Source organism: Hypomesus nipponensis, chromosome 28 (assembly GCF_054491055.1).
Source record: "Hypomesus nipponensis isolate SF chromosome 28, ASM5449105v1, whole genome shotgun sequence".
Lineage (NCBI taxonomy): Eukaryota > Metazoa > Chordata > Actinopteri > Osmeriformes > Osmeridae > Hypomesus > Hypomesus nipponensis.
The window spans coordinates 6,406,581-6,430,394 of NC_140388.1; the positions used below are offsets into that span (position 1 = coordinate 6,406,581).

At 40.7% G+C, this 23,814-nt stretch overlaps 1 protein-coding gene across 1 annotated transcript in view; it reads right to left on the reverse strand.

Annotated features, from left to right (window-relative positions):
- Nucleotides 1-23,814, reverse strand: part of slc4a4a (solute carrier family 4 member 4a) — a 34,412-nt gene that overhangs the window by 8,219 nt on the left and 2,379 nt on the right. Inside the window, exons 2-16 of the mRNA XM_084695173.1 lie at nucleotides 23,119-23,292; nucleotides 18,160-18,295; nucleotides 16,575-16,735; nucleotides 14,399-14,578; nucleotides 11,404-11,480; nucleotides 8,079-8,236; nucleotides 7,670-7,757; nucleotides 6,026-6,180; nucleotides 5,089-5,205; nucleotides 4,409-4,583; nucleotides 3,801-3,934; nucleotides 3,111-3,385; nucleotides 1,454-1,524; nucleotides 727-912; nucleotides 280-393 (exon numbers count right to left, since the gene is read on the reverse strand). Coding sequence (XP_084551299.1) covers nucleotides 280-393; nucleotides 727-912; nucleotides 1,454-1,524; nucleotides 3,111-3,385; nucleotides 3,801-3,934; nucleotides 4,409-4,583; nucleotides 5,089-5,205; nucleotides 6,026-6,180; nucleotides 7,670-7,757; nucleotides 8,079-8,236; nucleotides 11,404-11,480; nucleotides 14,399-14,578; nucleotides 16,575-16,735; nucleotides 18,160-18,295; nucleotides 23,119-23,292 — 2,201 coding nt within the window. The remainder of the gene's footprint in view (nucleotides 1-279; nucleotides 394-726; nucleotides 913-1,453; nucleotides 1,525-3,110; nucleotides 3,386-3,800; nucleotides 3,935-4,408; nucleotides 4,584-5,088; nucleotides 5,206-6,025; nucleotides 6,181-7,669; nucleotides 7,758-8,078; nucleotides 8,237-11,403; nucleotides 11,481-14,398; nucleotides 14,579-16,574; nucleotides 16,736-18,159; nucleotides 18,296-23,118; nucleotides 23,293-23,814) is intronic.

Below are 23,814 nucleotides of genomic sequence, written 5' to 3' on the forward strand. Positions count from 1 at the left end.
TGTATTCAATACATCTATACATATCTCACACTCTGGTAAGAATACACTGAGCTAGTTGGATTGACACAGCTATTAACTGAACATATTCTTATTATTTTGTACTATGAAAGAGAATCCAACCCATGTCATACACATTTATAGACTGCAATGATACGGTATTCTTGAATTGATTATTGGATTTATGCAATTTCAAGGGGGCTACAGTAAGTGTATTTAAAGTTATGTTCTTAAAACTATTGAGCGGTCACTGAAAGAGTGTATGTATTTGAAAGACAATACCTTGAATTCAGTTGGGACTATGAGTTTGGGGGTGTCCACTCCTACTAGTGCATCTACGCCACAGAAAATCAAGATGGCCAAGATAATGGCAAAGTCACTGATGAGTTTTCTCACCTTTGGAAACAGACAAGTAGACACTCAAAAACATATACCACACAGGATCATACCAATGCTATTTGTAACATGGTCATGGAACTGACCAGACATTTTTCAAAATAAAAGCCTGGCTCCTTTCTATAGTCTTATCAGGCAAAGTTACAGGTAATTGATGGTAGATGATGTTTTACAAAACAGGCAAACTATCCCTGGGTATGCTTTAACCAAACAGTCTACCTGACAAGGAGCTATGAGGAGATTCCTTTTGTAAAATGTAATTAGTTCCATCTTACACACAGAGCTAAATCGAATGCACTGTAAAAAGCTTAAGGGAAGGCTAAAGCAACTTACAGTGGTTGGGAAAAATGGGCTGAACTTGAACTTTTTGAGACACATGGAGCATGTGTAGGTACCAAAGAACAAGATGAAGGACATGAGGGCGATGTCGGGGACAAAGTCGCAGGCCTTGCCCACCAGTTCCCCTCCATACTTCAGACACTCTTTCTTGGACAGCGATGACCACGTGGCATTCAAAGGCTGTAGAAGCAAATAGGATGGAACTCAGTTATGTTTCAGCCTGTTTTGGCAGAGCACAAACACAGAAAGAATACCCCGAATGTATTTGTAGGAGGAATACAATAACAATTCTGTTGGGAAAAAAGCTGCACTTTCATCATCCTTTCTTCCCAAAGGATGGAGAGAATAGGCTACTGATGGCTTACTCACTAGATCTGTGTTAGGCTACTGATGGCTTACTGTCTAGGTCTGTGTTAGGCTACTGATGGCTTACTGTCTAGGTCTGTGTTGTTAGGCTACTGATGGCTTACTCACTAGGTCTGTGTTAGGCTACTGATGGCTTACTCACTAGGTCTGTGTTAGGCTACTGATGGCTTACTGTCTAGGTCTGTGTTGTTAGGCTACTGATGGCTTACTCACTAGATCTGTGTTAGGCTACTGATGGCTTACTCACTAGGTCTGTGTTAGGCTACTGATGGCTTACTCTCTAGGTCTGTGTTGTTAGGCTACTGATGGCTTACTCACTAGGTCTGTGTTGTTAGGCTACTGATGGCTTACTCACTAGGTCTGTGTTGTTAAAGTACCAGATAGATGTGCCATCCAGAGGATCACCCTGAACTTCAGTGCTGTTTTCTGTGAAAAACAAAAAGCATGCCTCACGATCAAATGTCACAATTAATATCATTAGTATATTTACTAAATGTACTTTGTGAGCATGAAAAATAACCCTGAAATGTAAATCATTGGATCAGAATCCAAAAAAAAGAGCAGTAATTAAATAATTGTCTTTCAAAACATGTTTAAGTTTACATTGTTCAAGTCCACGTAATACGTTTATCAAACACACAAGACTCTCCACCAATATGTAAATAGCTCATTGTCTGAATGAAACTGGACCAACCTGCTAATACAGACAAAACAAACTCCAGTGGGTTTATAACGACAACAATCCAATTTTACAGAGACTGCTTGTGTGTGTGCATGTGAAAGTGTGTATTTATGCGCGTGTGTTTGCGTGTTTGTGTATGTGTGTACATGTTTTTGTGAGTATAAAATGCATCTGGTCAGAAGATATATACAGAAGATACATTGTGTGAGTAAGAATTGTGCATTCATTGTGTATAAGGGAAGTTAATAAATATATGTTAACGTCACTTGTCAAACAAGAAAGATGTGAATGACAGAGAATTGTCATTCAGATGCACCACCCAAATTGATCTACATATTCTCTTGAACCCAAAAGGACAATCTTATCTTATCTTATATTTTAATGTTAAACAGGATGTTTCACCTCATAAACATATCAAGTACCAAAATGATTTACAATGGACTCCTTATCCAATTAATACATACTCATTCTCATGGAAAAGTTGTTACTTTAGGTATTTTTCATATAAAGCTTTTGGAAGACTGAAAGGTCAGACTTTTGGTCAAACATCTGGAAAGTGTTAAAAGTCCCTTGAACTTGTCGAGCCAGAAGGCCCAGCTGGTCTAAATACAGTTCAGAAATTGCATTCAAATACATTTGGAAACTTGAGGACATTGCCTGTTCCACTGTTTTCACTCACTAAACAGCCCGTTTGAGGCGAAACCTGCGTCAAACCAAATACAGCTGTCATATCCAGTAGGAGTAGAGGAACAGTGTACAGCCATTGAGGCAATGATCAAGGTTCTGGTGGTCTGGCTGAAAAAGATAATTGTTTAGCCTAAAGCTAACTTAAGGACTAACTCTGGACCCGAGTTAAGAATTTTCTAGATATTGTGTGCCAGTAATGGCAACCACAAAAATTGCTGAATGCCAACATGTCAGTTTGCTTGAGTGAGCATTCAGCATGCATCAGTGTAGCAAAAAAAAGTGCTGCTTATTTTAAAATGTTCTGTTGCCTCTGCGTTTTCCTTTTGACTGGTGTAGCATGTGTGCATGCAGGGTTTTGGTCAGTCATGCATAATAGTAAAATGAAACAAACACTTCTGCTGGTTGCCGAATGCTCAAAATATAATTTCTGAAATTCTGCCCCTAAAATGTAATTCGGTTCAACTCTGTGATTGTTCCAATTCCAAAAAGTGTCTTGAATTTCTTGCTTAACAGAGGCAGAAATTGAAAACACATAATTCAGAAAGGACACCCAGCATAGTCCACGACAACCCCATACTAGCCTCGACACGCAACTACCAAAAGCCAAAATGACAGTTCAAAAACAGATGGACAAGAAACTTACCCAGGATCGTCGGAGCCATGCAGAGGCAGTCATATTGGGTGACGTAGTCGATCGTATAGTCTGGGTTGATGGGGTAGTAATTGCACAGCTTCAGCATCTTTTTGAAAGCATCATAGATGAAGATGAAACTGATGAGACACGAGAAGCCTTCCTCGGTGAAGCGGGTGAAATACTGCACTAAGTAGCTGGCGTCGGTCGCCACCAGGACCAGGCAGAAGAAGGCTGACCACAGACCAATCCACAAGCGGAACTCCAGATAGTCAAATTCATTTTCCCTGGAGAAAAACAACAGCAGATGATTCGGTGCATTCAGTCCTGTGTAGTGGAACATGATGTTTGAAAATGAATAGGTTGCGATAGATTTGGTTCTAGCCTTTGTTCAGTTTATGTAAACACCATGATCATTGATTTGTGTTTACAAAAGTTTCCACATGACTTGAGTTGGAGAATTGTATAACTGTACTGCTTTCTTTATAAATGTTCAGGTCTGGAAATATACATGTAATACCTATTCCTTTCTTGTACTGTCCCAACAATGACCATGCTATTGGAGAAAGCTGGTGTACAGTCTATGGGTTTCCCCTGTGTGAATTTCATATGCATACAAACAAACACATTTTAAATATATGTGGAAAAAGATCTATGAATATGCACACAATATGCAACAGAGAAGCAAGTAGGAAAGGATACCTGCTGAAATTGAAGAGCAGCCGTTCAAAGACCAGTACAGGCCCAGTACTGCTGAGGATGGTGAGTGGCTGGCCAGCCAGCAGGCAGAAGACACCACCGGAGACAGCCGTGCCAAGGAAGCTCTCCAACACACCCTGAACACACAGACCACTCAGCCTCAGCACGACAGCTCAACGTTTACGCAAAACCTATACTGCAGTTCAGGTGACTGAGGACTGCCTCTGCAGTTCAGGTGACTGAGGACTGCCTCTACAGTTCAGATGACTGAGGACTGCCTCTGCAGATCAGATGACTGAGGACTGCCTCTGCAGTTCAGATGACTGAGGACTGCCTCTGCAGTTATACACTGCAGTTTTAAGGAGCCTACACGTCATCATCAAGTACACATGGGAAGGGATGAGGAAGGTCAACAGGAGGTTTCTTGCCAAACAGTAAAACCACCACAGCCAAGCCATATGGTCATTTGACGCCCCATCCACCTCCCTCTCTATATGGATCCTTGCATTGTTGCTTTGTTTCATTTGAATTCAAAATGAACCACATTGTTTATTAATCACATTGTTTCCTCACAGACCCATAAATAGGGTTTCAGAATCAAGATGACTTACCTGCATGTTGTCTGTAGCATCCCCGAGCAAACCACCAAACGTGATGGCATTTGTCACAGTTCCCAGGTAAATAAACAAAATGGCTGACAGGGCCTGGATGTGAAAAACATCGTAAAAATCACTTGCAAAAAACGGTGCTTTCCTCTTAATATCCAGCATGAGGCCTCCAAACAACCTGTAAGAAGAAGGGGCACATCTGGTTTCTCTTCTTATTCACATCTTTTTTTTGTGAGAAACGGATTTGGGCTCAGCCCAATCAAACATGTCTACAGCAAATCAACAAATCAGAAAATATTTGAAACTTTCGGTCATAAACTGAAATCCTAATCATACACTGTGATATAAACTATTTGTGGAGCTTCTATTGCCTTATTTAAAGTTTAGCATTTTGGAAAATATATGGTATGTTCTCATGTCAGGTTGTTCAGAAAGGAGTAAATTCTGATTCAAAGAGAAAATAATGAAGGAATGTAAATGTGTTTTCAGTATTCGGTATCTACAGTGAAGTATGTTGGTATAACACAATACTTTTTCATTTATTGTCGAGGCATGAGAATATAATTTGTTTAATATTTGTGACCAAAAAGAGATATTTACAAAAAAGGTGTTTGATAAAACTATTTACCAGGGTTAATTTCATTATGGTAGGCAGTCATGTATAATTGACAGTTACAGTTTACCTGCCCGTCTTTTGCAGTTCATCACCAACAGCATGCCCTCCTCCCCCTCCAGGACCTCCATCGTAAGGTGTGTCTCCGTTCATCTGGGAATTGTCGCCTCCAGCATACATGTTCTTTCTAGGTGAGACAACACAACATTCGGTTTAATATTTTGAGCTCTGACAAATGGATGTGATGTCGAAATAATCGAATCAAATCTAAAAACCTCAACTGTTGGATTGCTCAATTGTTGTGGTGATATGATATAAGATATTGTTTTCCGTTTGTCCTACAAAGGGCTATAGGATGTATCGTGACAACGTCAACTCTGCCCTTGAACGTTGGAGCCACAGGGAGTGCTGCTGGAGTACTTAACCACCGCTCCCATATTGAGTGGCAGGAAGCAGTCCTAGTCGCCTGTCACTTCACCTGAAGCCACCAAGACTTGACGAGCTTCTTCTGATTCAGAGTGAGCAAGCGCCCGTGAAGATTCACAGCACCTATAGGTCATCTTGACTTGACCAAAAAGCCTTGTGCAAACATTATTATCCAACCTCACCAATGCTCTTGTGGCTGAATGGGAACAAACTCCGCATCGACTTGTCAGCATCTACTGACAAACCTTCCACAGGGAAGGGGCCAGCAAAGTGGAGACCAACTCCTTTTATTGCTCATGATTTTAGACTGAGATGGACAAAGGTTTCTGTTCACTGAGGAGATGTCCACATGCTTACGGCCGTACAGTGAATACATGGTAACTCTTTTTATCTTTAATATCAGGAACCAATCAAAATGATGACTGATGAAACCCACTACTATGCCTTCACTTCAAGGTTGGCTAACGAAACCACACAATATCAATCTCTCTGACCTAACAGCATGAATGCAATGTTGTTTCAAATATGACAGTTCTAATGGAACATGACGGAATATGAGGGGCCATAATGTGGCGGGTCACCTTTTCTCTGAGGATGGGAGAGACTTTGGGGGCTCGATCCTGATGGCGGGGTCCCACTCTCCAGGAGGCAGGACGATGACCTCATCAAGAAACTCATCAATGCCCGCCAGAAGATCTTGTCTGTCCTTGGCCTTGTATGCAATATCGTGGAAGACCTTCACAGACGAAGGAAAGTAAGAATCATAGTTATCAGTGCGGGACACTCCTGTTAAATGGTGGTGACAATGGTGGCTCATTCTAATCCAAAAGCAAAACATCAATACGCGTGGACGACCCAGAGTGGGGTGGTCAGCTTTGTACTGCTCGTGTTCATAGGCAAGCAGGTGAAAGGTAATCCCAGAAATACTTTTGTAAGAATATAAAGTCTTGGAGGAATCCTTGGGGTGGAAACATACAACCATAACTTGAGCCAGCTAATGTTGTGAAACCATCTGTTAGTTGCAGTGTTGCAGGGGTAATGAGACTGGGAGCAGTGCGATCTCTCCTGTTTATTTTTTTATCAAGCTGATGGGTAAGATTTAGAGCACCCGGTTTAACATTTCTGTAACCCAAAAAATTAACCGATCAACGTTTGTTATTTTCCATTCCTCCTCATGTACGTCTTGTGTAGCCTCAACAAAGTTGGCCACAGAATAGGTTGAGAAGGTTTTGTTTACATTGCAGATATAATCCGATCATGTAGACAATGAGTTTAAATATTGAATAACTAACATGTACTGTACATAATTTGTATAAATACTGTATACCCAGCATGTGCAAAATTTTCTCTGCTATGACGCTTTAATGATTCATGCAAAAATATTTTTGTATTCAGTATCTAATCAATACAGGTAACTTATCTGTTAATTCAAGTAAAATAACCTATTAAGTTTAAATTTCTTTGTGAAATGATGGCAATGATTGTGATACAGAAAATGCATAAAAAAGGAACCATACAGTTAAATAAACCAGAAATAATGGAAATGAACAATAAAATTTGTAGAACAGCGTAGGGCAGTATGGCCAAATACGTGAAAAACGATGATATCCCAAAAGTCAAAATCCACAGATGGAAAAAACCCCCACAAAAAACAACCACAACGCAACAAATTTCTATGAAAAAGTGCATTCATGTCCAGCTACGATTCAACACCATTGCTTTAGAGGAACATAAGATGATACAGTCTTGTTGACCATCACAATTATGTACATAAAAGACCATGGCAAGACTCAAACACAAGTTTGTCCAGTAGGTCATTCCAGTTCTGTGCAACCAAAAATAAAAAGGTGCAATATACTGTATGGTTGAATGTATAAATGCTGAGACATCACAATGCGAAGGTTTGGATTGCAAACCATTGGGAAACGCTGCTGAATGCATGAAACTCATCAACAAAAACCTGACCTGCGTTAGGTTTGAAAAATTACCTCGCACACTGGTAGCATGTTGATGAATCATTGATGTGATTTTCTTTCACCAATGGAAGACATTGAACCCCTAAAATAGAATTTTTCCAGCATATATTTTTCATCTGCATTGAACACCATAACAGATTATCCTTGATTATCTGTTGTAATTACTATATGTACTACTTGTACATCGCTTTGTTTATATGTATTTACATATCTCAAATAACTATTTTATTATTTTCAGTTTGTTCTTACCTCATCGGACATGAGTGTGGCAATGGCTCTCCCGATCTCGTGATATGACTTTGCTTTCCCTTTGGGTCCAAGAAGGATGAACAAAAACCTAAGGAGGAAAGAGTTTGTTTGCTATTTAAATGAAAAGATTAATTTGTAATATCCGAAATAATCATATTACATTCACCATCAAAATTTCAAATTGTTGTCTTCCTTATCACAAGGAGGGTATTTACTGCAAGTTCTGACATCACTGTTTGCAATAGATAACACTGAAGAAGAATGGATGTCCCGTTGAGGGGATTATTATTATATACTCGAAATCAGATTTAAAAACCTGTTTGAAAAAGATTTGGGGGTTTTGTGCATATGTAAAACCAGTACATAATACATAGAACCAGGTATGGAATCGTAGACAGTGAGCAGCTACCTGGTGGGAACAGGGACCTCTGTCAGGGCGCCCAGCATCACAGCCTGCTGCAGACGCACAAACGCCACAAACGGGGCCTCCAGGAAGTCCACTTCCCCCACTAACACGTTTGAGGCCTCCGCGTCTCTGGGCAACTTCTTCATGAACTTGTTCCTCAACTGAAAACACAAGAGAGGATAGCCTGAACCAGCGTTCACACCAGCAGGGGTCCCTGTTAGAATTAGACAAGCAACATAAAGTAGGACGGGCTTGTATTAAATGTCAACTGGTCGTCTTAAATTCTCTTACCAAAGAAAGGCCAGACTGAGAATAGCAGGTGAGTGATTTGGTGACTAGATAGTAAAAGCTGTACATGTTGCAATAACAGGCCTAGTCCGACATATGGCCACACATTGTTCAGTGAGACCAACAACTGGTTTAAATCAGCAGGACCTTCGAATCCTGGGACATTCTCTCAAAGGAGCTTGTGGTAGACTTTTCCAATTAAACTTTACATCCTGTGGCAGGTTGACAATCTACTTCAGACAGATGAGCATTTCCACCTATATCAAGGACTTAACAAGAACATGCTGTATGAGTTAATGTACTAATTTAGCAAACACTTTTATCCAAAGCGATGTACGGGGGCAAGGGGGAGGTGTATGTGTGTGTGTGTGTGCGGGGAGGATTGTGGTGGTGAAGGGTAACCTGTGACCTCTTGATAAAAATAAACACTGAGCTATACCCAACAAATGGAAGAAGCAGGAGAGACAATTAAACAAATCAAACTATTTTCTTTTGATTTGCTACCTTAAATGACAAAATCCAAATTGAAATGTAATTGACGTATGTCTCACTACCATGGCAATGGTACCATGGCTTTACACAATTTTCAATGTATGACAAATATCATACATGTTAAAAGGTCTACCAATATGTCACTTATTAACAGCACCTGCGTCTAGTGTAACTGGAAAACATTTACCCAGAAGCATGGAGTCATGGATATCCTTAGAAAGGACAAAGAGCTCCATACTGTACTGTTCTTCAATAGATGCAGAAACAGAACAATACAACATTCTACATGTGTACATTAAACTCTGAAATTGTCTTTAAGCAAACAAAATTACAAAGTAAAAGTCACTCATCCTTTTATGTTTCCCAAGAAACTGTTTCTACTACTAATACATTATATAATTTGATTTGCACTGTTCCGGTGAAATATACAATCCATGTCGAAAGTTGAATTACTGATGACATTTTAAGACCCCCCCCCCCCCCTCATAGGCCAAACCCCGTTCATCAGCTCTTCTTAGGGATCCCTGTGATTCGATTTTAAAATCCAACTAGAGCCAGTCTTGAAAACCACTGTGACAGAGCCATGAAAGTTAATTAATTGATCGAGAGCCAAGTTGTATAATTGACACCATGTTGTACGAAGCTAGCCCACAGAAGCTGACCTGACCTACAGATGACCTGGCATGGATTGTGATACATACTACCCAAGTTCAACGTTTCAAATAAACAACAAAAAACGTCCATTTCATTTACCCTCAATCTTTCTGCAACAAATACAAATTACAATGAATAATTACAGTTTACTACAGTAAGTGGAACAAAGCTTGAGGATATGTTTCCATCGTAACACATTATCTTAACCTATGAGAACCCCCTTTCCGCACATCTTTTTTCCACACAAGCCTGTGCTGCTACAATGTGTACCTTACTTACACTTAACTATTCTAAGTGAGAGGAGACACAGTCAATTTGAATGGTGCCAAAAAAGTTACTTAGAAAAGTGGAAAAGGGTGAGAAATCAAACCTATTAAAACAACATCATATTCATCTCAGTGGGGATATATTTTTTTTCTTCTGTATTCCAACACAAATTGAGATAGACAGACAGAGACAGACAGACAGACAGACAGACAGACACAGACACATAGAGAGTGCTGTGCCCGTGATGCAGCTGTTGACGTCGGTTAGATGATTTACTGTCAGCTTAATCGGTTCGTGCACATTTGCGTGACGCAGGCAGCGGTTTTGCATCACTAAACACATTAATTCCCTAACATAACACAATTCGCTGAACTATAATGAACAAGTGTCAACCTTATATTGTCTTGCTGTTAGCTAGCCATCATTACAACCTCAAAGAAACCCTGTTGAAAGAAGCTCATCAAAAATGATGCCAGCAGTCTGTTCATCTGGCTGGATCTATGTAATAGTGATACCAAAATTAGCTTCCAAGTGAGGTATGCCCAACAAACTGCCTATAAAGTCTCCGTGTCTTTCATGAGTTTGTCTTGAAAAGATGTACACTTTATAAGCCTATGACTTGCTCATCCGAGCATTCCACCTTACAAAGTTTGGATGAACATACAGTGCACGGTTCTCAAAATAATCTTGGCCACAAAAACACTTGAACACACAGACAGTGATTCCGGGCATTATAGGGTGCTGATACAGGAGAGTGACTATGGACCAGCAAATCCCACCATACCTGGTTATGGTTTATAGAGGCCCTCTGTGAGAACACCCCTGCTGAGTAAGATAGACTAGCAACAACTGTTAACTGTGGCTGTGTGGTGATACTGAATCACTACTGAAGCAGAAGAACAGACAAACTATCTTTCCGGTGTGTCCCATTGAGGCCAAAAGTCCTGCGTCCTTTAAAGTCTGCTAATTGACTAACAATACCACAGTTGGGACAGTCTTGTAGGCTAATTCACAGCACTTCCACACAACTCTCAAGAGGGCAGTTTCCCTGTATACAATGAAAACCCTTGTTTTGAGTGAGTAAAGTCCATAGAAGTGTCCTTTGGAAAATAAAACCTGGCTCTCCTTTATCTGATCCCCTGAAAAGATAAACTACACAGGGCAAGTGAACCATCAGGTGGACTGGAAAGTGACTTGGCCTTGATGGTACAGTACGTATAATGATTAAACTGAGCTAGGTTGGACTGGACTGATCTGGGAGGGATTAGCGTGTGGTGTACTTTAGTCATGGTTCTAAAATGTACAAGTAGGTTAAGTCAGAGTGATTTCAGAGGCTGAACATTGGATCACAATTGACATTGCATGGTGAAGAGTTTATATAAATATACATTCTTCGTACGGGGCCATTTTTACAGTTCACTGCATGTTAACTCATTTGAAACCACATATACATTTTTTTGGTTGGTTTGAGGCTTTTTGGGGGTAGGTTTTTGGGGTAATGAAATTGTACACTGTTTGAAAACAATTATTAGTAAATGGTGTACCATTTTAAAAAAAACACAGTAAACAGGAAATGGGATGAAATAGGATTGATCTCACAAATTACTGTTAATTCAAAAACACTCACCTGATCCTTCTCAGGTTTGTCAGAGATGTCATTCAAGCTGCTGGAGGTCATGTTCCGATGGGAGGGCGTAGGACTACCTGTTAAAAGACAGTCTTGAGTGGTTAATTTGACAGTTAATTTCTCCACTATGAAAAGGCCTGAATGGAAAGAAAGATGGCAGACTACAGAAAAGACAGTGGCCCAGTTTATCATCCATGCATGCAGAAAATAGAGAACAGACAGAGAATGGAGTTACGTAGGGTGAGAAGAATAAGCCTCTCAAAGTTAGTTGGACCAAGCTAAAGGACATAACAACCATAGTAAAACTTGACTTTAAAAAGAGCATCCATAACACCTTTAAATACATATAATTATACTTCATAACTACAATCATGGCACATTTATCCAGCATAATTTGATTTAAAAATAAAAGGGATCTTATGATATTTATTTGTATATATATACACATAAAACTGTTGATTTTGAAATCTGAAGCAATCTGAAAGTGTCATGTATTATTCCACATCTATGACAGCACTAAAATAGATATAACATGCAAATGTATCATGCATGCAGTAACAGTATTATGAAGATGTTATGAATAATCTACAACATGTTGTATATTTTGTGTGTCACCCTTATGGGTATGTAAAGAGATAATATTTCTAGTAACTGAATATCCATCCAGTAAGAAAACCTTTTGTACATTTATAACAAAGGCTGAACTGTTCAAATAAAATTAGCTGAAATGTGACAATTACTCCTCAGACTACAGAATGTTCTAATTAAAATAAGTACTTTTAATATGCGGCAATCTGCTGAGACCAATTCATCGTATAGTATTGTTATACACTTTGTTGGGTCCATGTGTTAGTAAAACGCACATTTTCTTTCACTCCAATTTACACCCAAAAGGTTTACCTAAAGCACATTTAAAACACTAAGCCTTTACAGCCAAAGAGATTAACACTGTTCTGATTATGATGTCAAGATACATTGTCACAGACACTTGTAACAGGGCCAATCACAAGAGCATGCAGTTAGTAGATTCCTTTGAGTATAATTTTGAGGAAAATGGACTGTTAGAAAATATTGGACCGGTAATCCTGGTGCCACTGTAGCAACTGAAACGGCGTAGGAGTAATGACTTGAGTGTCAGTTTGATGCAGCCAGTAGAAACGTGCCATGCCTAAACATTGGAAAGACAATGGATAAAAAAAATACTCCCCCCCACCATTAAAGAAGTGTGTATCTATATTTGTGTGCAGCATAGACAATTTGTATACACGCTCACTGTTCAGCCAGCAGGCCAAGTCTAAATCTGTATAGCTTTCTTGACTATGACAGACTTTGATTCTGAGACCATTTCTTCAAGGCCAAAGAAAATGCTCAAATATTTTTACAAAAAGAAAGACCTCAATTCTAGACTCACTGCACATAGAAACCTAGACACTGAAATACAACTTGTATATTAAAAATACAAATGCAAATTTCATTATTCTGTATTCCACATGACAGTGGCATGGCTCCTAAGTGGAGTGATGCCCATAAACAACAGTGTCCTAGCTATACCCAAAGTGGTATACAAGTATAAGTGGTACTGAAACTATTGACAGCACTATTTATGTATTTGTCTCATGCAGTTTTGTAAAATTTGTCTCATGCAGTTTTGTAAAGTTATTAAGAAGACGACAAGCTTTTAGTAACAGAAGCAGTGGTTTAGATCTTGCCAGAGGCAGGACATGAGTTAGGAACAGAGAAAAGGAGGGAAGAAAGGCCAGTGGATTGAATCTAGTTTACAGAACTTGTTAACCACAGCAAGACATTGGAAAAACGTGATTATCTAGTTTTCTATTTTTTAGTTACATGTTTTGAGAAGGAAGAGACTGATCTACTGAACAAGCCAATCTACAAGATGATTTTATTTATAGAAAATGGAATGCATGGTGTTCTACTAAATATGTAATGAAGGTAATCTGAGGTAACTGTAATAATTAGCTTTGAAGAGTGGAAATATCATGAATCACTATCATAAAATATGATTCAATAAAATTTTAGAACCCTTGCAACACCGCTACAGTATGATCAGCGATACAAATAGCTAACCTTTATGTGGTCATTAATGTCAATGGTAATAAATAACCAATCATCTTTTAGTGATCCAAGTGATCACTAAAACCAAGTGATACATAATCAGTAAAAGAGTAATAAAATTACATTTAATTTGCACATTTTGTGAATATGAATCAAGGCCTGGATTTCCAATAAAAAATATGTGAATTTGTAACTTTATATCAAACAAATGATAATCATTACTATCACTTGCTTAAGGGGTCATTCAAGAAATAAGAACGCAAATCTAAAAACCACTGCCAGGTTGAACAGTGGTGGAGTCTCAATCTAAATGAGGGAAGAGAGTGAAATCTTTGGCTACTGCCCATTAGGCTGCATTCATGGAAATGTGAGGCAATGTGTTAGGATGGGTTAATAAGAGCTCATTTCTGTTACTGGGAATGATGTGATTGTCCGTTATGGTTTTATTGTTAGAGCTTTCATTAGCGTTCGTGTTAGTGTACAATTTAATTATCTATCAATAGAAATGAATCAGGATAGAAAATTAGATAACGTGAGGGAGAGGAATGTGTTAGCATAGCTTTTACCCTTACTAATTGAGGCCCTATGTCTTGTTAAAACCTTCTTATGACATAGCACTAATTTTCCGTTCTAAAATAACCACTCACAGACAAATGACTCCCAGGTAATTGCTGGATATGTGTACGGCAACCAGCAACAACAAGTTTTTCCCTCCAACGTCTTATCAGTACCATTGCGATGTGGTATGTTCAGAGGGGGGCAGTAGTGCTAATAGCATTGGCGTCTTCCAATTCTCTATGTTTATCACTCTTTACCCACAGAACAATGTATAGAAAACATTACCCAAAAACCCAAAACATAGCTGTGTAGCCTATTAAAAAGGTTGGTCAAAAAGACTGCACCAAACTGGCACCGGTATTACCATTATCCATGTTGGAAAACAGCCTACTTGCACTGGACACCGTCTTTCCGATGTCAGCCAGCGAGCGTAGATTCGACTTCTTGGTCTGGTGGCGGTGCTTGCGGAGCAACGTGTAAACCACCTTGTCCTTCAGTTCTGCATTCAGCAGCCCGCTCTCAATCTGACTGTTGGTGATCATCTCTATACAAGGAGAAGATATGAACAGGAGAGAGATCAGGAGAAAGAGTGAATGAGGTCAAATGTAGGATCCTGTAAAAAAAGGAATGATAGGACTTACAGTTAATAACAGTATACTCACAGTACATGGGTTTCTTAAAACAGCCTTTGGGCAATTTTGTTCTAAGGTGAGATTTTTGGAGAAGGTTTGATGCATCTATACTGTACCAATTACCACCAGCAGGTACAGTGTACTCACCTTATTAGGCAGGGTAGCCAAATGAGTATCTATATTCACATGGTTTGTTTTTGTGCATTTTAATTGTCTTTATGCTTTTCTTTTTATTCCATTGTCATGCTTTTCAATAATTTGTGGGTGCGCCGATGCACAATTGCTGCGAGATAGTAAATTATGTTCCCGTTGAAGGGCCATTATCTAACTTGAATCTATATTCTTCAGTAATCACGCCGACAAAGTTCGACGACACAAAACCCCGAAATCATTATGTCACCCACATCGAGGCTGAGGCTCTGGCCAACGTGCGAGCCTGTGGGCCACACCGTAAGAGAGGGCTCAAACAAAGACTCTATTTTTCAAAAGAGGGTCAGTGGCCTGCCCGCAAGATTAGGGGTCCCCCCGGGGGCTCTGTCTGAATGGTACGGCCCACTAATGGCCCATCATTCAAGTCACTTGGCCTCCGAGCATGGACCGACTCAACTCAACCAAGCACACCAGCGATTACGTCGCATTAGTCATCTCAAAGTGATATGTCTTCCTCCTCTGGTCCTGTGTGCGGGCCAGTGGTGGAGTTGCTTCGAAATGGAGGGGAAGGACAGGGAGTATTATATGCGAGACAGTTCGACATGGCGTCACGCCGATTTTCTCCCAGCTAAACACTTCCTAGCCTTGACAGTCCACTTTAACCTTGCTCGCGAGATAACCTACAGTGGTGGCGTGCAAAGTCTATTTCTGGTCCAATTCAACGTGCTTATGAATCATTATTGATTATCTTTCATAAGGGTGCATCATTCAATGTATGTTTGCATTTGAACTTTTTTATCGAAGGTACATGGGGTCCAAAGTCACCATGCTGGGAGGCGCCTTTGAAACAGCTGAAACAACCACTGTTTTAAAAAGAAAGAAAGAAAACAATTCTGGTGAGGAATCCCAGCTCACAAAACAGTGTTGGTGACAAACAGCAGCTCCTAGCTCCTAACCTTAGGCGTTTAAGCACTCTCATTAATAAAGTAACTGAATATGCCTGGTACTAGAGGAGAGTGTGGCCCTACATTGAACAACAGAGATATGTGTCAGAGTGGGATGGATCTCTATTCGAAACAAAGGCAAAGACACTGACAGCTCATTGTTCATGCAGCCTTAAGCTATGGCTTCAAGCATGCATTGGGAATCTATACACAGAGTCTTTAGAAAATACATGTAAGGGGAGTAGGTTGTTTGGTGTGGAGCATTTCACCGCGAAGAAGCCTGCAGCTAATTGTAAACTGCAATCAATCAAGCCTTCTGATCGTTCCCCCAGTACTTGATTATCATTAACTGGGTGAGGGAAGCAATCTTTGTTCTGCCCTGTAAAAACCTGTTGATCAGCCAGGGCCACACCCTGCTATAGACCCAACAACACCGGGTCTTTATGAGCTCACTTCAAAAACATTTTATAACAATTGTGTTGCCTTAACTTTCAGTAACAGCCACTTGATAAGCGGACACATGCATGCCATATAATGTCTACTACAAGTTTTTGCTCGATATTTATAGGGGATACGCTCATGTTAGATCACAGTTTGAACTAAATCCTTAAAAATTCCCTTTTATATTCAGATGACTGGTGATGGTAAATGGTGCTGAGCAGAGCATGTCCCCTGCGGAACACGATCAGGGAACACTCCGGATCTTCAGGAGATCACTAAGGGGTCATGGTCCAGTCATTAGGGCCATTTGAAAGGAAAGCACAGAGCTTGGCATTTCTGACATGTGATAACAAACTCCGGGCTGTTTACTTACCTACAACCTGAGGCAGAGTGGAAGCTTCTAGATCCAGCATTATGGTGCCTTTCTCTATACAAGTCCTCAGCTCAAACAAACTGTGTAAGGACAACGTGGCCACGTGCGGTTTACTCCAGCGCTCGCCGCCCTTCTCCACTTTCTCTTCAAATTTGATCCACCTAGAAAAATAAAATAATAAATAATACATTCATGTGAATTGACAGGACACTTGTGAATGCATGGATGCATAGGAAATGTATACAATTCTATGATACATGTAATGAGCTTTTATTCAAATATACGTTTACAATTAGTTCCAAAAATGAATGTTTACAATGAATCCCTCCCAGAAAATGTTTGTAGTAGATGTTTGTGAAGTAAATTCTTGGGAGTCGGGACCAACTTTTAGAATGAGCTCATTGCATTGTTTGTTGTGATACATTTCTGATCCCTCACTCATTTGGAGCCAAAAGATCAAAAGTGTCAAGTTAATACAGAAACAAAAATCCTTGTTTTAATGGCTAAAATGGGAACCACAGTCACTGGTTCTAGGAAGAGTTGATGAACCTCCCCCTCCCCGAAACTGACAGCACTTCTGTATCCATGACAACGAGCTGGCAGGCATAAACATCATGCTTATCGACCAAAAGGAACTCGTGCAATATAAAAGTCATTAATCTATTCATATAAAACATGAGACCATAAAGTTATCCATTCTCTGGATTTTGTTAAAAAAAATAATCTGAAATGACAGGTTTCAAAGCGAAGAGACTAAACTAAAACTTCTTTAAAAAAAGTGTGAAATAATTATTTTCACGGTCAATACAATTATTCTTTTGAAAATCCCATGACATTTCAAAACAGGAAATCCTTTAGTTTGTAAAAGCAAAGGTTATGACATCAGGATTTGCCCTTGAGTACGGCCAACATCACAGCCTGTTTTGACATTTTGGATTCCAAGTCCCTTTGGCCAAGGGCCAAGTATTAGGGAGTATTTTTCATTCAGAACATGTCCAGGGCTTCTGCAAGTTCATTGTATTTTACTGCAGAGTAAATCTATCTTGGCCTTCCGGAATGCATTAAATGGTTAATGATTTAGAAAAGTGGACTAAGAGAGGTGGTTTACTTAGCAAAATATTAAATGGAATCAAACCTTGGAGAGGTTCTCCTTGTTACTGAGGTTACAGAGTACTCCTGAAGCTCTGCCTGTCACCAACCAGTGAACAGGCTACTACCATATGAACTTATGAACCTCTTTCATGAAAGGACACTCACCAAAAAACATTTATCTAGAAATTGCAAACAGTCAAACATGCTAATGAATGCCTTTGTAGCAAACAAGTTCTGAAATGTCAATAACTTTTTTTCCAGAAATGTACATCCTGCTTGTCGGATCGATCAAGGAATGTATATTTACTGTATGCACCGGCCCACCGGTAAATTCTTTGTTGTGCAAACTACTTTTGGCGATTCAAACGTATTCTGATTCTGAAGACACGACAGGTGAGTCAATGTATCTTTTTCTTTGAGAGTCCATTAGGTCACAATGCAGTTCCGGAATATTTCAATCCAATTCCTGTTGAAAGCCTCTCAAGGCTCTTACCTGGCAGTTTCCTTCCACTCCATCTCCTGGCCGTCCACAGACAGCAGCTCGTCAAGCTCCGTGAACAGCTGTGGAGACGCCGGCCCGTCGTCATCCTCCCCCAGCATGAACCGGATCCTCTCGGCCGCCGGCGAGACTGGAGAGAGGGGGAAAATACTGCGGTTCACAGACGTGGACTGTTGAGAATCGGGCGTGAGTTTGGGCTTTCCGTCCTCCCCCCCAAAGCCGTTCATCTTTTCCTCAGGAGCCGGCGGTGGAGGCGGAGGTAGCTGGATTTGGACCAGCAGCTCCTCGTCCTTCTCCTCTGAGCCGTGCTCCTTCTCCTCTTGGTTGTTGTTGTTAGACATCTCGAGATCTTTGTGACACCCCTACCATAACACTTATCAAGCAAAAGTAGAAGAAAATAAGTCCCAATCAGGTGAAGGAAGGGTGGTTGCGCAGATTGGTGGCTGGGAAGCTCCACAAGCCCACCTGAGCAAACCAAAAAAAACACTGCTAGAAGTTGAAAATGATGTCTGTCCTTGGGCCCCAACTTCAACAGACTGAGTTCCAGGTAGCGGGGGCTGAGGGGGTCCCCCAATGACAGTGTCCCCAGAGCCCCTTCCATGGCCAAAACAGCACTCTTTGCCATTGGTCCTTTGGCTTGGCACACAGCCCTATGGTGCCCCCCTCATTAACAGTTAGGAAATGGTTCACAAACTGCCCAACTCTTTACAAGAAAGCTTTTGCTTTCATTCCCCTTGTCTTTCAATTTGAATATTTAGTCAAGCCCCAGTGCTCTTGTAAAAAAAAAAAAAAAATCGACCATAATGAGTTCCAAAAGATTAATATTGAATACATCCTATATGAAAACACCTCCTACAAATGACTGTGGACTCCAAAGACAAGAGGATGACTTGAGTAACACTGATCATAAAGAGATTTGCCTGATTCATATAATCATCATTGGAAAAGCATTGCTCCGCATTAGACTAGGAGGCCAACATGGCAATGATTGTGTTGGTATGAACTTTTTACAACAAGTTAAAATGAGAAAATAATGATTTTAATTGAAACGCGTCGCTTTCTTTGACACCTTTCTTTGTTTTTTCTAAAACAAACTTGGTTCTGTCAACATGAACCTGCACTTCAAAGAAGATTCAACACAAAACCTACCATACTAGAAAGGCACAAAGACACTATTGTGCTAGACAATCCCAACAGCTTTTCACTTCTACCAGTTATTTGTGCATATCAATTAAACAGGTTCATGACAACTGTTCAACTGTCCTAGGCCGATGAATCAGATTCCTGCACGCCACTGTCCTATTTTCAGCTAATTACCCATGACAACGCTAATGTCATCGGAACTTGCAGTGTCATATCAATCAAAAGATATGCGTGTTACTGGGGCACCAGATGAGTATACTGGATCAAGCAGGATGCAAACCATGGCTGCATTCTTTAGTTTGATCCATTTACTGTGCAGTTTTCACCAACATTTACTCAAATTTAACATTTCAAATCAAAGAAAATGTTATTATATATTTGAAAGCATGGAGTAGCATTTTATCAAAATTTTTATTTAACTTTAAGTAAGTGAGCACTACTGAAAATATTGTCATAAGACAGGATGGGTCAGGTAAAAAATAGGACTTCTTCCATTCAGCGTGTTCTGTAAGATGGAAGAAGGAGGATCCACAGCCCACTCAAACCAACTTCCATCTGGGAACAAGCAGAGCTATGCTTAGGAGACCATATTGTCTCCCGGTTGCTAAGAGAGGGGGGACGGGGGAGGCAAGAGGGTGGGGGGGGTGAGGAAGGGTGAAGCTCAAAGCAAGTGAAGAAAAAAAGAGAGAGAGAGAGAGAGAGCGAGCACGAAAAAAAAGGAGGGAAATGGAAATGAAAATCCATCGTTCAAGCGCGTTTTCAAAGCTCTGTGTGCCGTAGCCAAGAGCCAACAGCAGCAGTTACAATGGGGACTTTGTCCCTGCAGTGGAGGCTCATGGGAAAGGAGAAAAGGAAAGAATGCCCGCTGTCCCGGAGAGCGCATAGTGGACTGCCACTCCAGGACCGGTTTAGTCCCGTAATTCACATGCATCCCACACAAAAATATCTCAATATCCATGCTTGCTTTGAAATGACTGAGACTTCTTGAGACTTTGCTCACTGCAAATTCATTGGACACTACCGTGCGTGGCAATATGAGGGAGCAGCAGCAGCATCTGATGAGAGGACTGAGAGGATTTGTTCAGAACCCTACTCAAACATCACAATGGTTGACTTTTAGTATTCATAGCAGTGAGCCACACTGTTGGATACAAATGGTAGGATTGAAAGCAGAATAATGGGCAAGGACAATTCTTCAAGTGCACAATATTCATGCCAGTGCAGTGTCTTTTTATTCATTTATGATCATTTTTTGCGATTAAAGACTTAGCGGTGTCCAATCAAGATCCTTAAAAGAAAATCTTTAAACATGCAATTAATTTGGTATACAACTTCATAAAATCTCAACTGAGTGAATTTCAACAGAGTAGTGATACTTTTATCGTTATTTTTATAGTTGTTAAAATAGGAAAACCTAATTGAACTGAGAGTGACTAAGCACTGTTGTACATTCACCCACAACACGGTGGGAGTAAAACCATTTCTGCCATTATCTGAGCAGTCTAATGGCCCCATCTTGAACAACCAACATGCTTGTGCCAAGTAAAAGAGGCAAATGCATTCGCAGATCCGAGCGCAGATCCGAACTTAAACAAAATTACCTTTGCAGGTGACATCACAGTGGGTGTGAAACTAGTTTGGTCCTGGCAATTATAACACAAACGGCGGAGATGTTGATGTTCCAGACGAGTGGTAACATCAAGCTGGGAGCATTTCTAGATCAGAGGCCAAGCTTCATGGCTCAGGGCTGGCTGGTGTTCTGTGGAAGGCCTTGCAGAAGCTGCACTATCACAGCTACGGCAGCAGCAAGCCTGCTGAGGCAGTGAATTGCACAATCAAAACGGTGCATTAGGTTCCCCACAACTCCAAAGGCAACTTGAAACAGATAAGATAAATTGACGCAACCACATCACTAAAGCCAATTGAACCATGTCACTTTCCATTTTTACAGCCTTTCAAACGCTAATAAATGTATACATGTTAGAATGGATCAATCTGTTTTGACTGAGTGTGGTCCATACTGGTCGACAAGCATGAATGTAGATGCCTTCATACAAATTATTTGACATCCAATTCAATCCAAATGTATGCATTTGGACCATTTCAGCTGGACTGTGTTGCTCTCCTACCCCACTTATTTGCTCTGTAATGTCGACTAATCACAGGAGGTTGGTGGAGCAGAGAAGGAGGTTAGATGGACTAATTATAGCTTTGTGGGGGAGTAAAGTGAGTTGGTGGGGTGGGGGGAACTATCAGCCTTAGACAGGATTAGTGAGGGTTCCCCGCACGGCCGGAAGGATAGACATCGCTTCAGGGGCCAGAGGATTGCCTTTGATACCGTTTTACACTGGCGATAGAATGGGTGTGTGGAGGGGGGTAATCTGCTACAAATCCAGGACAATATCTTGCTTTTCCCATGCTTTTCATTATTTTGTTTTCGCTATAGGTTTTAGAATTACTGTAGCTCATTTGTCGAATTGGGATGAATTTGGGAGGGAAAAAAAACCTATTGGTCATTCAAATGAAGTGGGATCGAACAGCGTTACGATCGAGGCACAGGAGGGGACAGGAGGCTGGTCAGTGTAGTCTGATAGTGTCCATCTGAGCAAACAGGAGGATTCCAACGGATCAGTCAGTCACCCCGGTGAAGCCATATTTCCGCCCATATGGAGGGGGGAGGGATGGAGGGCGTGAGGGACAGATGAGGTAAAGGGCAGCATCACGTGTCTTTCTACTGTCTCACAACATAGCTGGACTCCTGTCTTCTGCCACCGCTAATCGCAGCTTGCTGGTCTTTCCTCTTTATTGTTTGAGGGACTTTTTTTTCCCACGATGTTGGGGATTTTGTTGTTCCGCAGGCGTTATCATCTCAGGTCTCCCTCGAAAAAGAGATTTTAATCTCAATGGGAGTTCCTGGTTAAATAAAGGTTAAATGAAATCAACAATATCACATTAGATAGGGGACCTCCCAAACTGTCTACAATAGAACCTCGATGAAAAACAGACCCACGTTGCTTTTCCACAAGTATATCTGTATTGCCTGTAAAGAAAATGCCGCAGCAACATGTCTTTTCCCTTGAACATGACAAAGCTGAATCTAATGGATCCATTCTGTTGCAGTGTTTATATTCAATTTTTCCTTCCCCAAATACTAGGAAGGCATGTTTCAGTGGATAAATTCCATTAAAAAAAATCAGCTTTTAGTTTGATTGTGCCGTTTGGTGGCTTTATGAATGCTGATTCTCATTTTACCATTGCACCCAGCTAGCAAAAATCTCAGCTCAGGCTTTCTCCTTGTGAGGTTACTGAGGCTGGGGAGGCTGACATGAGTTCATCCATCCTTGCGTGTATATTCATAAATGTGAAGAAGACTGTCCTGTAGACTAAACCCTCAGGGTGGAGTGTCAGAACACAACAAATGCAGTTGAGGAGTTAGTGGATTTTTTCCTCTTCCCATTTTGTTGTTCTAATATTGATTAGGTGAATCAATAATGTTTGGATGATAATCCTTGACGTGCAGGCATGGATGCACCCCTACACACACACACACACACACACCTGGATGTATAAAAACAAAACAAAAAAATGAACATTACTTCAACCACTAACGTTCTATGCCAACACACTTGTTCTCTTTACTGCCACAGCCATCCAAGGCACAGCCATTCAGTCGAAATAGAGTCAGAGAAGTGGTCAAAGCCGGGGGGGGGGGGGGATTTTGACTGTGAAAGACCAACCCGGCCTCACGGATAACAAGAGGACAGCCAGGGCTGGTAATCTGGCCTGACATGGATTCATGTCACAACTTACTGAGTGGTTTGAGGATGCTGTTGCTGGCCTCATCATTGTTTTCCGTGTCGGACTTGTCAGAGGCGTTCTCCGTCAACCTCTCCTTCCTGTCCCTGTGGGTCGCTCTCCGCCTGTGGCGTCTCCGGCGCCGGTAGCTCTTTGGCACGTGTACACCAATATACACGGTGTGGTGTCCTAAAAGGAGAAAGAGGGACAATCTTTTTATCACGACTTGCCATTGTACGTCCATTTTGAACAAAGGATCAATTTTGAACAGACATGACCACGTTTGAAGTGTGTCTGCAGTAGTTATGTCGGATATTTATGGAATATATATCCCAGTAGAGAGTATTTATATACCATGGCAACTCCCTCACAAGTAGATCTGGCCAAGTTTCATCCATAGTTCTTGATGACTCTTACTATTCCACCACACCATGCGCCCAGATTCATTAAAGGGTTCTCAAACAAGGGGAGTCCATGCTTGTATTGATTAAATGATATGCTTGTATTATTACTCTGGGAAAGCAGAGAGGAAATTTGGATATGGGAGTTCTCTGGTTGTAAAAATGTCCTGAACCCATCTATCGATATCTATAAATTCAGGAAAGCTTGTCAGTCTGGGTCTGTGAATCAATTATCTGGAGAACTGAACACTGGGTGAAGTTTAAAATCAGCCAGTGTCTTGCTCACGACCCAAGGACATGCAGTGTTGTG